Source organism: Coturnix japonica, chromosome 19, assembly GCF_054131305.1.
Source record: "Coturnix japonica strain WE chromosome 19, WE-NBRP24, whole genome shotgun sequence".
NCBI lineage: Eukaryota > Metazoa > Chordata > Aves > Galliformes > Phasianidae > Coturnix > Coturnix japonica.
Window position 1 is genome coordinate 11497286 of NC_140681.1, and position 16205 is coordinate 11513490.

Here is a 16205-nt window from a genome sequence, read left to right on the forward strand (position 1 = left end):
TTCGTTTGGATAAGATAAATGGTGTGCAAACAGAGGAGCACAGCAGATCTTGCCCAAGCTGCGGGGATGGGCAGGATAAAGGCTCGGGATGCCCAGTGCCCCACGGCAAGGTGATGCTGAGTGCTGGTGGAGAAATGCCAGGTTATCAATTGTAATTAAAGGACACTGTCGCTGTAGGGGCTGGGCTGGCTCCCGGCAGCTCCCTGTCACCCCCCCTGTGCTGACTCCACAAAACCTGGACATCCTCTGTGCTATTTTAAATTCCCATCTTTAATAACTCAGAGACGTCGGAACCCATAGGACAGCACCAAGGGGACATGGGACGATGAGCACAAAGGGAAGCAGCCCCTGGAGGCCGGGGCGGCTGCTCGGGGGCTGAGCTGGGCTGGAGGGGAGGGGAAAGGGGCGGAAGGGAGCCCGGAGCCGGCAGCGCAGGGACGGGGGGTTGGCAGCCGTGGGACGGCGGGGGTGCAATCAGCGCTAATCAGGGAGAGGAGTAATTGCCGGGCTTCCTGCGGGGAGCTGCGGCAGGAGGACCCGACTGGATGCTGTGCCCAGCTGGCACCATGGCCGTGCTCTGCCATTTACCAGAAGTCTATTTGCAAGGCAGCGCTTCCCACGGCACCCACGGTGTCCATAGTGCGACTGGGGCACTGCTGTGTGCGTGGAGCTCGGCAGGACACCCCCAGCCCGTCCTCCTTCCATCACACAGCTCCTCCTGATGGGCTGGGGCCTACGTAAATTCCCACCGTAATTACACCGAGAGCCATCAAACTATCTAATTTAATTTCTTTGTGAAAATAAATAGCTAAAGTGGCCCTAGGTACACGCATAAATACTTCAGCTTTATGTTGGGCCCGTTATTACTTCTCCCAGCTTGTGTAGTTGTAATGCACACTTAATAAGTACATATTTATTGCACGTCTCATCCTGGTGGAGTTGTGAGGAGTTTTTGCTGAGTAAGCAGGAAAACAGCTTAGTCCGTAATAAAAAAAAGGGAGGGAGTTAAAAGAAAATATGCCGGGTAATTAATGATGGGGCTTTGAACAGCCATAATTTTTTATTAAGCAACTATGCAAATATGGCGTAAGTGCCGGTGTTGGTATTTGAGGCCTTTTGGAGCATTTATGGCTGCTGTGCAGTGAGGCTATCCCTCTTTTCCTTTATGCTTGCGTGCACAGAGACACAAAGGTGAGCAAACAACAGCATTTCAGAGTGTTTGTCTTTCTGCCTCTGCACACAGAGGAGCATCCCCTGATCTCTCCCTGTGTCCTGAGCCATAAGGAGGGCTGAGGCACCTGTGGCTGGGGAGAGCATCAGTGCAGTGGCAAAGCATGCAGCCAAACAGCAAGCTGATCTCCTCATTAGCCCTCGTTAGCACGTGGCTGGAAGACAACATGAGTTTAAATTAAGAAGGCGTCACGACGGTCCCAACTGTGTTACCGCTGTGTTCAGGAAGAGCCCGACAGCTGCTATTTAATATACCTTCATGATCTGTCAGGGCATCCACATGCTGTGTGGAGCAGTGGCTGTGCTCAGCATGCACGTGGCACGTACCATATAGCTACACATCTCTTTACCACCGCTGTGTGGACAGATGGGCCCATTCTGCACAGTCTGGGGACAGGGCCACAGCTCTACCACTGGGCATGGGTGTGCTGCTCCATCCCCAAGCCGCCCCCTGCTGCTCTGCATGAAGGATGGGCTGGGTGGCAGGGGAGAGATGCTGGCACCGCATTGGTACTGCGCCTTCCTTCAGCGTGAGGCTTGATGCTGACTCCCACTGACACGGGGCAGCTGGTGACTGTCATGAGAAGGAGGAAAAGAAGCAATTTGCTTGTGGCACAGCGGGAGCCAGCATGGGGACGTGGGGGGAGCCCTGTTGCCAGGAGCAGCGCCTGCCCCCAGGCTGAGCAGCACACCCATGCCCACGCTGCTGCCCTGCTTGCCGCTCACCCACCTGCTTGCAACCTGCAGGATCGATGCCTGCCCTGTACAGAGTGTGCAGGAGGGCTGAGGCCATCCATCCTGCAAACAGGACTGCATTATCCCACACTGCATCTTGCCTGCAATCCCTCTGCTGTAGGTTGCACACCCCCACAGTCTGGGAGCATCCTGGGGTACACTGCAGTGATGTGAGTGTGCCCCGTCCCCATGCACCTCCTGAATTCAAAGGTGGTAAATGAGGGAAGGAAAGGTCATCTTCCCGGCCCCCTTCCATGCAGGAGCAGAGCTGCAACACAGTGCTCAGCACAGACCTGCTGCCTCAATTATTTATAGGTACCATGGGTAGAACATGTTTTAATGACATTTGTGCTGGAGCTCAGCAGTGCGGATCTGCACTGAGCCAAAAGGAATATGTCAGAAGCTTTATGGATGGCAAAAGCAGCATGTCAATCACAGCAGCAGGCTCACCTCAGTCCTGCACCGTGCTTCCCTGCCCTGCCACCCCGCAGTCCCGTGATGGATTGATGGGCAAACCCATGGACACACGGTCGTAAGTCACCGGGCTTTTTTATGGGTAAATCACAAGTAATAAGCTTTCCCACTAGAATTAGAATGACATCCTGGGAAATTATGTTTTGGTTTTACAGCAGATGACAGAAAGCAATGGCCTCCTTGGTGCCTGTTCTCCTTTTGGGCTGCCAGGGCTGGGCAAGACCACAGCGCTAGGGCGACCCTGGATGATGGGGAGCTCTGCCATCCTCCACCAATCTGCTGCCTCTCCAACCACCCCACAGCAGAGCTCCTCCTGCCCCATATGCAGGCTGGAGCACAGCAGGAGATGGTTGTGTGGCCATGTGCTGGGAGAGGATGGGGAGAAGAAGGGAAATGTGCCAGCATGCAGGAGACTGAGGGCACAGGGCAGTGCTGCACTGACCCACAGCTGAGCCACATGGCTCCACATATGGTCACCTTTGGTGTTGGCACCTCTGGAGACATCCTGGTGAGGACCCAGGACAGTGAGCTGCTGTGCTGCTCCATCTCTGCCAGGCACCCGAGAGCAGGGCTTGGTCTGGGATTTGAAACTAATTGGCCCTCATCTCTCTTTGCATTTCTTCTTGCAGAATGTCATTTTCTTCAGAAAACGCTCTTTTGCAATTACTGTGAATTACACATGAAAAGCGAGCGACCACATATTGATTGGAGCCCAGGAAAAGCACCAGAGCCATTTAGACTAGATTAACTTTTTTCTGGAAAATGGTTTCACAGTTATTTAAGAGATTAATCAGTTCATTTGAGGTCGTTTACCATTGTTTCCGTGGCCAAGCACCTCCCAGCCCATGCCTGGCTCATTCCCTCTCCAATGTGGGCAGAGCTGAGCCCTTCCCATGCAGAGGGCAGGGCCCCACGGCAACTTTTCAAAGCATTTCTTTTCTTTAGGTAGAAAGTATAGAAGTCAAATGGGTCCTGTGGTGGAATATTTTCCAAATGTCAACACAATCTGTGCTACATTATGGCTAAATGTGATAATCTTAATGCCTGGCTTCTTAATGTCAGTGGCACTGGATTCTGATGGATTGACAGACAGCCGGAATGACACGCAGTCATGGCTGATAAGGGCTCTCTCTGGGGAAATCACAGCTTTTTAAAGATGTTGGCAGCTACTAGCAAGTACCTTTTTTATTTAAAAGGATTACAAGCATTGATTGCACTTCCTGTTTTCTTTTTATCACGTTTCTGCACCAAGTGAAGCTCGAGCAGCGAGCTGAGCCTTTCTGACAATTATTTTGGAATAATGAAGGCGTGTCATATTGGCTGTAATGAGCATTTTCAATGCCTAATTTGCATGTGGTGTGAAGGGATTTCAGCAGCTGCCCATTCCTGGCTGCAGGTGAGTGGCCTCTGACCGCATGAAGCTCCCGGGGCTGCAATGGCCATGGATGGCTTTGTTAGCAGTGCTTTTCCCAGCAGAGGAGGGATTAAAACCTCTCCCATTACCATGGTTAAATCAGTTGTTATGGGGACACATCCTGCTCAGGTTGTCTGGTGCCACTGGCAGACAAAGCTCAGGCTCACCTGAGCAGCCCCTGTATGGCAGCAACTCAAACACATCCACAGCAGCACAGTGTGGCTACAGCCCTGTGCTGCAGACACTCACTGTCCCTGGCAAGAGATGAGGGATGTCTAAGAACAAGTGCTTGGCATCCCACCACCACCAACTGGCAGAGGCAGCAGCGGAGAGGCAGTGGCAGTGTGCTGAGTGGCACAAAACAGGAGCAAGTGCTGGGGATTCAGCTCCTGCTGCTGCTTTGCCCCTCCTTGCTGCCCACTCACAACATGAGAGCTGTCCTGCAGCTGGGGCAGTGAATCCTCTTTCTTCTTTGCTGTTTTGGTACAGTGGCTGCATCTCCTGATTGCAACAGATCTTGCCCAACTGTACGGGATCCCGCTCTGCAAAGTCCAAAGTCTTTCCCTGAGAACTGGAAGGGTAGTCATTGAACCCACATTGCTATGGAGGAGGATCACCAGGCTCATCCTACACTTGGGCTTCTCTCCAACACATGGCTGGGGACTTGGGCAGCTTGGGACACTTTGCAGCTGTTGGGGTGAGCAGAGAGCCCAACAGGGTGTCCAGGGGCAGTGCTCACATTACAGAGCAGATGCTTGCAGTGAGCACAGCTTTTTGTCCAGTTGCAGCCCCTCAGCTCTCTGCTGTGAGGAGAAACTCCAAACAAGGCACAGCTGCTGTCTGCACCAAGCAGGAAATGCAGAGATCCCAAACTGAGATTATTCCAAGCAGTGAGAATCTGATACCTGCCCTAGAGGAAGCTGAGGGCTTGGTAAGCAGCAGGATGTGGGGAGCCCTGCTATCGACTGTGGCAGAAGTGGTTAAAGCAGCCACTTGCTGGTGATGGAGTGGCTGCTTGGAGGATTTTGGGGAAGGCTGATCATTTTCACAAGCAGCGAATTACCCAGGCAAGAGGGAGGCAGAGCCTTTGAGGCCTTGCTTGCTCTTGGGTATAAGAGATGTATTTTTCTCCTGGGGGTGTAGATATCACTACCTTTCTCATTTCCCCTAAACAATCCCAGCAGATAACATCCATCTTTTGCAAATGCCTCCCAGAGGAGGTTCTAACACCTTGTCTGCTGGAGCAAAGGCGTTAAAAGTAACATTGCTCAGCACTGCCACGGCCAGTAGACGTAGTGCTCAGTGCCACAGTGGTGTGCAGGCACAGGGGCACAAACTTTGCAGGACATGCTCAGAACAAACCTGTGGCAAACACTGCCATCCCCAGGAGCAGAGCTACTGATCTTCAGCAAAAGCAGCAGACACAGCAGCACAGCAGAGCTGCCATGGTCCTGCAGAGCAGCTGAGCAGAACTGACTTCCTCCAGGCAAAGAAGTGTCAAAACATGCAGGTGGTGGTGAGCACTGAGGTGCCCCACATAAGCCAGGGGCAGCCGTGCAACTGCTGAAGAAAGAGGAGTGCCTATAGAAAGAGGAGTGCCTATGGAAAGAGGAGTGCCTATAGAAAGAGGAGTGCCTATAGAAAGAGGAGTGCCTATGGAAAGATTTCTTCAAAAGGGGCTGTGCTGAGAGGGCACTGCACGGAGCTCTCAAAACATCTTCATAGGTGCTTCTGCAATCAGTGCTCTCAATAATGCTCCTCTTGTAGTGAAGGGTCTGATTCTGGCTGGCAATGCTTTGCTTTGAGTTCTCTCAATTCCTCTGCAGTATCAGGACACAAATTCTCCTATGTGGCCCAGACCCAGCACACTCAGTATTAAGCACTCATTACCCCTTTGTTAGGAACACAACAACTGCAGGGTGCTCCCTCTGTCAGTGGGAGCTGCTGGGGCAGCCCAGTCCCCTGGGCCCCAGGATGTCCCACAGTAACTGCACTGTTTGTCCTGGTGCCTGATGGTGGGCAGCAGGACTCAGGGACCCCATCTATGCTTCTTGCAGCTGAAGAGGAGAGCTCTGGGCTTAAAACTCAAGGTGCAAATGCACAGCAACTGTCAGTAGCTCTCTGCGAACAGCCATTGGGGCCAGTGTGTCCAAAGCTGTGAAGCACACAGCTGGGAGTGCAGCACTGACACACTTGCTGTGTGTAGGCAATTAACAACAATGTTTGCAAAAAGGCCTCCTCAGTGTTGGCAGCTACCAAAGCACTCACTGCAACTGTGAAAAGAGAAACAGATGTACATCAGGAGCGGGCAGTGCACCTTGCCTGTCTGAGCCCCCGTGCTCTCTTCTGGTACAGCATCTCACTGATGGCTGCCATCAAAGGTCACCAATGCCTCTTTGTTGCTATGAAGTGAACACTCAGGGGAACGGGATGGGAGCAGAGGCACCGGGATGGCAATGGATATGGAAAACTTCAAGACCTTGGGTATCAACAGCCTCTTCCAGAGCAGGGCTGCAAGATGCTACTTAAATGACTGTTGCTTTATGGAGAAGTTCACCTTCTCCCCATGTTATCTATTGACCAACACCACCAAGCTGCACATCCCCCTGCACCCAGAGCCTGGCAGCCCCCTGGGCCAGGGCAGCTCACATCGTTGGCCAATGACACATTGCTCATTTCCCAGTCTCTTGCCATCAAGAAAACCACCAGCAATTGTATTGTCTGCGGTCAGGATAGAGTGTCATTTATTTACACCACTTCAGTATTAAAACTGGGTTTGAGGGAGATTTTTTTTTCTCTTCTCTTTTCTGCAGCTGACAACGGAAGGTTGCAGCAATACACATGAATATGGATCATGGTGACGGAATCTGCGAGCAATCGATGCCCGGTGCTGGTGACGATGGGAAGAACGTGATCAGCACCCGCGCTACAACAGCTCCGGGCGTCGGGCTGCGTCGTGCTGAGGGCTGGAGCTCTAGAGAACACTTGGGAATGATGTTGGCTAAGGAAGGATGACATTGAGGATGCTCTATCAGGTTTTCTTCTGCTGTCTGGCATGCAGTTTGCTTCGGGGATGGTGCTGAGTGGGTCCTGGGTAGGTCCTGGTGGGAGCAGGGCAGCGTTCTGTCCAAAAGATGGAGAACACCAAACATGTTTTCCATGAAGATGCATTTTATGATGAGCATTTCTTTGAAAAACAGGAAGAAGTGAGCAAGATCAAGTAGAGCTTGCCCTTGTCCCTCTGGGACCATGTTGGAAGCTCAGTACCAGGAAACAGAACCAGGCAAAGAAGGAAATGAGACTCAGGCTAGACGACAAGGAAATAATTTATTTCCAGGTCCATGAAAGACCTTGAAAAAAATAACAAGGGTGAGAAAATCAACCTCCTAATTTAGTTTGGGTAGAGAACTGTGGCAGCTCCTCCTGCAGTCACGAGAGGGCCGAGCGCAGGCGGTGCAGCGGAGCAGTGCTTTGCTGGGCCCTGCTCTCCCCGTGTATTTACATGGGGGATGGAAATGAAGACGCAAGCGTGCGTGCATGCGTGTGGGAGGACAGGCTGGTTGAGGATGGGGGAAAACCCAAGGGGAAGGTGGCTAAACACGTACCCTGTCAGACCCCATCTCCTACAGACAGAGCCCTACTATTGCACAACACTTTTGCTAAAGGAAAGGCCAGCTCTGGAGAGGCTTGGACACAGCTCTTTAGCCCAGAAGGAAAACACATACACATTCCTGAGGAAAAAGAGGGCTTTCTCCATTCTCCTGCTCCAGGATCAGGGCATCACTTTCCATCAGCCCTGCTGCCTCTCCAGCATCGTCACAGTGAACCAGTGGCACTCCGAGTGTGGGTGCCCACAGCCTCCTTAGCAGGGACTGGAGGACCCTGAGCAGTGAGCAGCTCCCAGCCCTGCAGGAGGAGCAGTGCAGAGGGGGGCTGTGGGGAAGGGGCACCCCTGCACCTCTCCACTGCTGGGAGTTATGCTGAGGTCAGAGGGCTGACACCAGCGGCCGGGAAGCAAAACAGCATAAAACAAACACGCATCTACATTTACGTTTAAACCCCCTCCAAGGATAGAAAATACTCTGGCTAAACTAAAAGGACAAACCCAATGACAAGCCCAGGATGCGTCAGACCTTGGGAGACCTTATCAGTTACCTATCTATTATGTCATTGATTGTTTTCACCACGAACAGATAAGGAGCCACAGATTGCACTTTCCTCCAGCTACATCTGCAGCTGAGGAGCAATGGCACATCCCTCCTGCCTCCTCCCGATGCACCTGTCAGAACCAGAGGGTTCGTGCAAAGCAGCTGTACTGCAGGGGCCCACAGCACCGTGTCCCCGCAGCAGGACGTCCCCATCTGTCACCAGGGCCTTGGGGCACACCGGGATGTTGCAGCCAGTGCCTGCAGTGCAGGAAGGCAGGAAAGACCCATCCAGGCACCGCCAATCGGTCAGCCACAGGAAAGGTGTAAGAGCTGAGAGGAGAAGCAATTGCAGCTCAGCAGAGATGAGCGCTTTGGAGCGAGCTCCCCAGCAGCAGTCGCTCAGCGCAGGATGTGCCCGTGGAGTCACAGCGTGAGCAGCCCCTGCGCACAGAGAGGACTCCAAAAAGTGAGCAAACGTAAGCGAAAAAAAAGCAGAACAGAATTAAAAGCTTGTTTCCCTCTGCAAGGAAAGCTCTTAAAGGAATCAAAGCTCTCCAAATGCTCTGAGACTCAAGTGACAAAAACAATTTAAACAACAAAAGGCTCCCGGTTTGCTCTTCTCCTCCTGAATGGGGCTCACTGAACAGATCTATTTAAATGACAATTTGTGGGGGACAACCCCCCTCCAAATGCTCTCGAATTAGATTTTTTTTTCCCTTTCTTAAATTAATGTGCAGTGCTTTAACGGAGATCAGCATTAAGGAGATTATGACGGTCACAGCGCTCCCGCGGGCACCCGGCGCGGTTGTTGTGGCACAGCTCTGACCGGGAGCACCGCCGAGGAGCACCCACACCGACCCCCGGCCTCACGGCACCGCCGCAGCCCCCCGACCCACTGCCCCCGGCGGGTCCGGCGGTGCCGTTAGGACTCCTCGCTGTCCTCCTCACCCCGGCGCCCCCCGTAGAGCGCTGCCAGCTGCCGGAACCGCGGTCCCCAGCCCCCCAGGTAGGAGAAGTCCTGCTCCGAGCCGCTGGACCATGTGTTGATGGAGCTGAGCGAGGGCACCGGCGAGTCGGAGCCCTCGAAGGCGTAGGTCTGGAACGAGTCATAGGGCGGAACGGAGAGGTCCTCGTCCGCCTGCTCCACCTTCCTGCAGATATAGTCTCTGAATACGGTGAAGTCCAGGTCCGGGCTCTGCACCCACTGCGGGAGGGCATGGCGCTCAGAGGCCGGGTTAACCCCCTCTCCCGGCCCCCCGCCCCCGTCCCCGCCTTTGATCTCACTGAAGTCGTAGAGGCTGCGCAGGGCGGACATGTCGTAAGCCTCCGTGTCCTGCTCGCCCCCTCCTTCGTCGTTGTATTTGATGACATTGTCCCTCATGTCCTCGTCGTCCTCGGACGTCAAGTGGCTCTTGTGGTGTCGCTTCAGCGTGAGGATCAGAAGCACCAGCACTGGGGGAGGAAGCACAGAGGCAGTCAAAGCAGGCAACAGTGCTGTGCAGCAGCACCACACTCACAATGCACCAGGGTACAAAAGCAGAACACCTCTGGCCCAGGCTGCACCAGCAGCACAGAACACAGAGCACAGCCCCAGCAGCTCCCATCAAAGAGCAACAGTTGTGCCACATCACCACCTGCGAGAGATGCTGGCTCAGTGCAGATCGGGAGATCCCTTTTCCATGCTGCACAGCCATGGAGACGAGAGGGACAGATGGATGAGCACACGGCTGGACAGACAAACGGATGGAGCCTGGGGAAGATGCATTGGAAAGTGGGGGGTGCATGAATCACGGCGGCAGCCAAATGTTGCGAGGGCAATTGTGGAGCAGATGGCACGGAGCCTGAGCAGCGAGCCACAGATGTGTCCTGGATCATCATCCATTCAGCCCATCACCTTTTGAGCACCGATGTGCACTTTATTCTTTTGGGCAATTAGGCAGAAATTTGTTTGCATTGCATTGGAAAATGAAACCGGTGTAAAGTGCATCCAATGGGAAAGGGTTTTCTAAATGGAGATGTGACAGGAGATGGGGAACCATGCCATGCCAAGGAGAGGGGACTTCCCTGAGCCCTGGCAGCCCTTAGCAGCCAGCTGCAGGCCAGCATCAGTGCTGAAGGGCTCTCAGCTCTCCAGCTGCCCTGCGCTGGCTGAGGGCACTGCAGCATCATCTCTCCATCCCCATCACATTCCCACACACAAACAAGCCCACACTTCTCTGCATCCCTATGCTGTACCCTGGTGCTCCAGCACAAGCAGTGCCAGAGCCAGTGCACCATACTTTGTGCCCAGGGGCAGCACTCACCGATCAGGATGAGGACGCACACCAGCAGTGCAATGAGGGCGCCAGGGCTCAGCGTTGCTGACATGGCATAGGCTGTGCTGTTGCAGGACTGGATGGCCCCGGTGCTGTCACAGCCACAGACGCGGATGGTCAGGGTTCCTGTGCTGCTGAGTGCTGGGGGGCCGCTGTCCACCACCAAAATGGGCAGCAGGTACACGTCCTGCTCCTGGCGATTGAAGCCCACTCTCTGTGTGTGCACTGCAGCTGTGTTGTCTGCAGGGAAGAAGTCAAACACAGCAAAGTCATTCCCATTGTAGAAACAGCAGGATCAGCATGAGCCTGTCTGTTCATAGGACAAACCCTCGGGGTGCAGAGAGACACACAATCTTGTCTGGACACCAACTTCAGCACTCACAGCTCAGCCAAGCAGGGGCTGTGCACCTCTTATTGCCCCCAAACACAAGAGCCACAGGGGAAGAGCCCAGCCCAGCACCCACTGGGTCCTTTGTAACTTCTGCAGGAGCACATCAAGCTCCTTGGAGCTGGCAGCCTCATCTGTTCAAACGTGGCTTCTTCAGGGGCTCAGTAGCACCACTCGGTACCATAACACAGCCACTGCATAACACACCAGGGCTCCAGGGCCAGGGATGAGCCCGGGCAGCCATGCATCACCCAGAGCATGTTAGACAGGAAAAGGGCCTGGGATCAGCTCTGCACCCTGCTCACACGTGCTGCTTGCAGCTGGCCAGCAGGAGAACCAGGTGGACAGCAAAGGACTGAATAGTGGCTGAACAATTGTGGCCAGATGTCAGAAGGTGCTGCCGACTGCCTGCAGACTTTATCTAATAGAACGTAGATTGGCCTGTTTGCAGGAAGGTGCTGCTGTCTGCAGCCTCTCTCCTCATTGCTCCTGATTTATGTTGGACTGGCCCCTTTCTGTATCAATCAGCAATTCGATCGGAAAAGACATCTATTTTAATCGTGGCGCTCGGGCCGACTGCCACCACGGAAATTGCTGTATGGATCGGTGCAGCCCGGGAGCACCAGGGCACAGAGGGACAGGAGCCACACAGAGGGCAATGGGGTAGGCAGGATGCAGGCAGGCCCCAGGGCAGTGCACTGCAGCCAGGGAAGAGCAGAGCATGGAGCTCAGCTGCCATGGCTGCACTGCTGGGGATGGCTGGGATTTAGGCATAAAGGAGGCAGGAAAACACCATCTCTCTTCCAGTTCACGTGAGAATGCAGGGTCTGCCCTGAAGAGCTCAGCTCACCTTCCTGCTGGGGAGAGGCGTGGACACCGGGCAGAGGACCACACCAAGCAACATTCAGAGCTGCACTGAATGGCACACAGCCAGGATTCAAAACCAAACCTTGTCCCTCCATGCAGAGCTGTGCTGCGGTTTTCACTAGCAGAATTCTTCCTTTGGATGTAGCATCTTTCATCCACCAATCGAATTTTCCAGGTAACCTCATTCATCCCTGCTCACAAAGCACGCTTCAGAAAGGCAACCACCCCAGAGCCCAGATCACAGGGCAGCAATAAGGCAATACTGCACTCAGGTATTGCAGGGCTGCAGCACACAATGCTGGCTCATGCTTCCCAAACCAGACAGGATCCAATGCTGCAGCGTGGGCAGCCTGCACAGGGCAGGGGACTGCCTGCAGAGGAGTGTGCTCCTTCTATACCCGCAGGCTGCCTGGAGTCCCTGCCCACGGGCTGCAGCACGGCTGTGACTCCAGGCACAGCACAGTCCAGTGCAGAAGTGAGTGGGAGGGAGGAGCAGAGCAGATTCCTATTCCCTACCAAGGCTAAGCTGGGAAAAATTGAATTGTTATGCTAATCGTTTGCACAAAGGTAACACGATCTCATTCGGTGCAGCTCCCTCAGCTTGCTGCAGCGTAGCAAGGAGATATAAATAACATTAATGGTGCTATCTCAGTAAGAGGCTACGACTAGCTCCCAGCTGTCCATGCTGATCGCAAGCACTGGGCACCCAGAGATGGTAGAGATGCAGTTATGGCAGCTCAGACAAGGCACCATTCCTAGACCATGGCCAGATCCAGCCCAGCACTCCCCTGTCCATGCCATGAGACTGAGGGAGCAGCCCCAGAGCGCATCTCCAAATCTCATAGCAGAGGACCAGGGAGTCCCCTTCAGTCTGCAGCCTGCTGAGAGCATGGCCTGCCACGTAGCACTGCATGCTGTGTCCTTAGAAACCATCTGTGGAAATGAAGGGGAAATAGACATGCAAGTTGCAGAGGCAGCTGCCACCCTCAGCTCACTCTCACAGCGCTGCACCATCGAGCTCTGCACCACTCAGTGCAGGAGGGAGAAGTATTTTCATTGCTGAACCCACAAAGTAAAAATAAAGCAGCAGTGCAGCCAGCTCTGTGTGAGAAACCTCTGCTCAGGAAGGGGCCGAGCATCTCAAAGTGGTGCATGGGAGAGACAAAAATCACAAGCACTGAACTATTTCAGTCATCACAAAGCAACATTTTTCTTCTCTAATGGGGAGGTGTGAGCATGTCCTACTGGAGGAAGGTGCTGCTCACCATGAGCAGACCCCTGTCTGGCCCCAGCAGTGCCTGAATCCAACTCCTCCAACTGCTACTACCCATGTGCTCCTCCCCAGCACCTCCTGCATCCCTGTTGCTTGCACAACCCTCCCAGCTGACAGGAGAAAGGCAGAGCAGAGTCCAGGAACACACAGCGATTTTACTCCATGTCACATCATATCGCCTCATGCAATGGTCAGGAAGCAGCACCTCTGCCTGCTGGAGGAGCAGTCACAAAAGGCAGAAACCAACATGAGCAGAGCACAGGGACAAGTCAGTGCACAGAGAGAGGAGCACTTAGGAACGCAGCATACACTGGCGGGGGCATAACATGACTAGGAATAATGAAATAATTATGTCTCTCAGACTCCCTCTCCAAAGAGGCTCTTGGCAGCTTCAAAGACAGAGCTAATAAATCCTTCTCATAACTCAATCTTGATCAGCACCAGCACCAGCACAGCAGAAGACAGCGATCAGCTCTGGCCTGGGTGCTGCTACCAGCACTCTCTTCCACATCCTGGTGGGTGCCCACCTTTCCCTTCTCTGCTTCTGCTCCGCAGCCTCTATGTCCCATTCTCAGGGGATGCAGAGCCGCTGCCGGGACCCCCTCCAGCCCCAGAGGGTGCAGCCACTATGAGAAGGATCCCTTTTTCCCCTTTGCCTGTTTCTTCTCCCCAGTTCTCTGAATGCCAAGACACAGCACCACTGCTGCTCCCTTGCCTTTGGCTCAGACCTCGTAGAGGTTCAATGCTCTTTTTCACCCCAAATCCGATCAGCATCTGCGCTGCTCATGCTGAGAGAGGCATCCCCGCAGGGCTGGAGGAAGCTTTGTCTATCCTGAGGCAATCCCCAAATCCTAACGTTTTGCTTTTGATTGCAATGATTTTTAGATCTTCTATCAGCCATTACAAGCTCTTAATGAGACCTGCAGAGAGTTCTGACATCTGCTTGCCTAGCCCTTGAGCTCTGGAGTCAATAGCTCCATGTGTCTCTCCATATTATCTACCACCCTTCCAGGTTGCTGGGCTTAGATGCTCTCTACTGTCCCTTCCAACACAATTAGCATTTCTTGGAGAACATGATTTCAGGCTTTAATTGCCTTTGATCCTTTTGTAATCAATTTTCTAGGGCCAGAAAGGCCCAGCAAAAGGTGAGTTAGGAGTCACAAGATAGCGACTGCCTTTGGAAAGGCAGTGGTTGGACCTGGGCAAGGTCAGCTTTCCCAGCGCTATCTCCTCTTTTGGACACTATTTGCAAAGCATCTGCATTCCAGATTGGGTTCACAGTTATCACAAACGCCTTTTCATTCACATCTGATGAATTAGCAAGTGCTCGAGTACTCACTTGGATGGGTCAAGAGCAGAGAAAAAGAGATGCCAGTAGGAAACAGCACTGTTTCTAAAAGCCCGAATCCTGTATGTTGCTCCAGTGGTAATTCAGCTAATGCAGAACATCCTGCAGGGTCACCTTTGGCTCTTACATCCCTGACCTGGCACCAAGGCAGCTCTTGGCAGCGCAGGCAGGAATGCGTGCTGCTGGGCACTGATGAGTGGGGCTGCAGGCAGTAACTGCGGGTGCTTTGCAAGATGGACTGCAACGAGAGTGTTCCCAAGAGGACACTGGTCCCTGGGGACACCACCGTCCTGAGATGGCTTTCTGCTGCCTGGTGGGAGCCGAGGGAAGTAGGTGCAAAGCAAAAAAACGAGAAGGATTTAAGCAAGAGCTTAGCAGATCCATCTGTGCTGACATCCATCAGTGTCACTCTTTGGCTGCAAAAGCAATATTTATAAATCACGTTTCAAAACTGGCTACAAATTTGTACAAAGAAACAGATGGGCTGGTGGTAGCAGTTTGTCACCACCGATATTTATATGGAGGAGGAGAGATAAGTGGAAGAGGGGTAAGGCAAGGGCGGGGGGCAATGAGGAGAGCAGTGGGGGAACCAGGGAGAGGAGGGGCACAACCAGGGTTCGCTATGGATCAGAGGAGTCAGGGCAGGGGAAAACCAAAGGGAGATGACAGCAAAGCACACACAGCAGAAGTGAGGAATGCCTCCATCTGCACAGGCAGCCACCGCCTCCTGCTGTGGCAGAAAGCACCGCTTGGCAACTGGGAGGGTCTCCAAACACCCTGGGAATAACCCTGCAGCAACAGCATTTGTTTACCGAGAGCAGAAGGCGGGAGGTGACGCCAGCTTTTACTCATTTCATGCAGTGTTGCACCACACGCAGGTTTGTGGGATCATTTAGCACGGAGGATTACCCCGCGTGATGAGCGCGTCGTCCCACTCATGAGAGCAGCAGATCTGGGAGGGGGGCACATCCTGGGCCCTCCTGCAGCTCTGCCCTGCAGCACTGGCTCTGGGGTCCTTGCCCACGAGCCCCACTGCACAAGTGGGGCTGGCCCCGATGCTGCTGGCAGTGGAGCAGCCCCTGCTGAGCCCCAGGTCCCCCCCCAGCAGCGATCCCAGCAGGACCCCAGCCTGGGTCCAGCACAGCTCAGCTCACAACAGTCACTGCAGCCCCAGAGCTGACATTAGGGTGCAGGAAGGGATGGACCCAGTGTGGAACAGAGCTCCCATATGTTTTCCTGAGGTCAGGAAAGGAAGTTAATCGCTGGGTGTGGGGCAAAATCTTGTGCAGGATTAAAGCTTGCTTACATGCTAAGAAGCAAAAGTCTGGTGGCCAGCTGCCCCATGAGTGCAGGGGGGGTCGTGGGTCAGAGATGGCTGTGCTTTTCAGGACACAGAGCGAGATCTGTTCTTCCACAATTATGTTGGAAGTTTTGCTGTAAATTCTGTTTGAACAACCCTAGTAATGCCAAGGAAGGAGAAAGCCTTGCAGCACAATCTGCTGGTCCCAACCTGGGCTGGTTCTTGTGGCAAACATACACATGTGGCTGGAGAAGACCCCAATAGGTGCAAGGGGCCAAGCTGTCCTTACCTGAAATCAGCACCTAAACTCACCAAGAACACCCACTAAAGACAGGGAGCAGCCTGATAATTGCCTTCCAGGACTGCCACTATCCACATAAACACAGCCTGACTGCTGCCCCCTCCAGTATCCTTGGGGCTGCTCCCATGCCCACCTGCAGGCCACTGCTCATCCACCCGCATGGCAGCCTGGGGCTGACCCATGCTCCGGGGCATGCTTTGCAGAGAGATAAATGATAATGCTGCAAACAGGTGCACGTTCATCTGTAAGCCCACATCATCTCTTTGCCTGCAGGCAGGTTGGAGATCTCACATCAAAGAAAGGACCACAAGCCCTGAAAACACAGTGGGCTGAGCAGACAGTGCTCTGCAGCAAAGGAGGAAACTGGTGGAGCCACTATAAAGAAATGCAAACACTCAGTGGGCCCATCTCA

At 53.6% G+C, this 16205-nt stretch overlaps 1 protein-coding gene across 1 annotated transcript in view; it reads right to left on the bottom strand.

Moving 5' to 3' along the window:
- Positions 1-7161: 7161 nt before the first annotated feature.
- Positions 7162-16205, bottom strand: part of CDH22 (cadherin 22) — a 56211-nt gene continuing 47167 nt past the window's right edge. Inside the window, exons 11-12 of the mRNA XM_015882098.3 lie at positions 10305-10556; positions 7162-9453 (exon numbers count right to left, since the gene is read on the bottom strand). Of these exons, the coding sequence (XP_015737584.2) occupies positions 8924-9453; positions 10305-10556 (782 nt within the window). The 3' untranslated portion in view covers positions 7162-8923. The remainder of the gene's footprint in view (positions 9454-10304; positions 10557-16205) is intronic.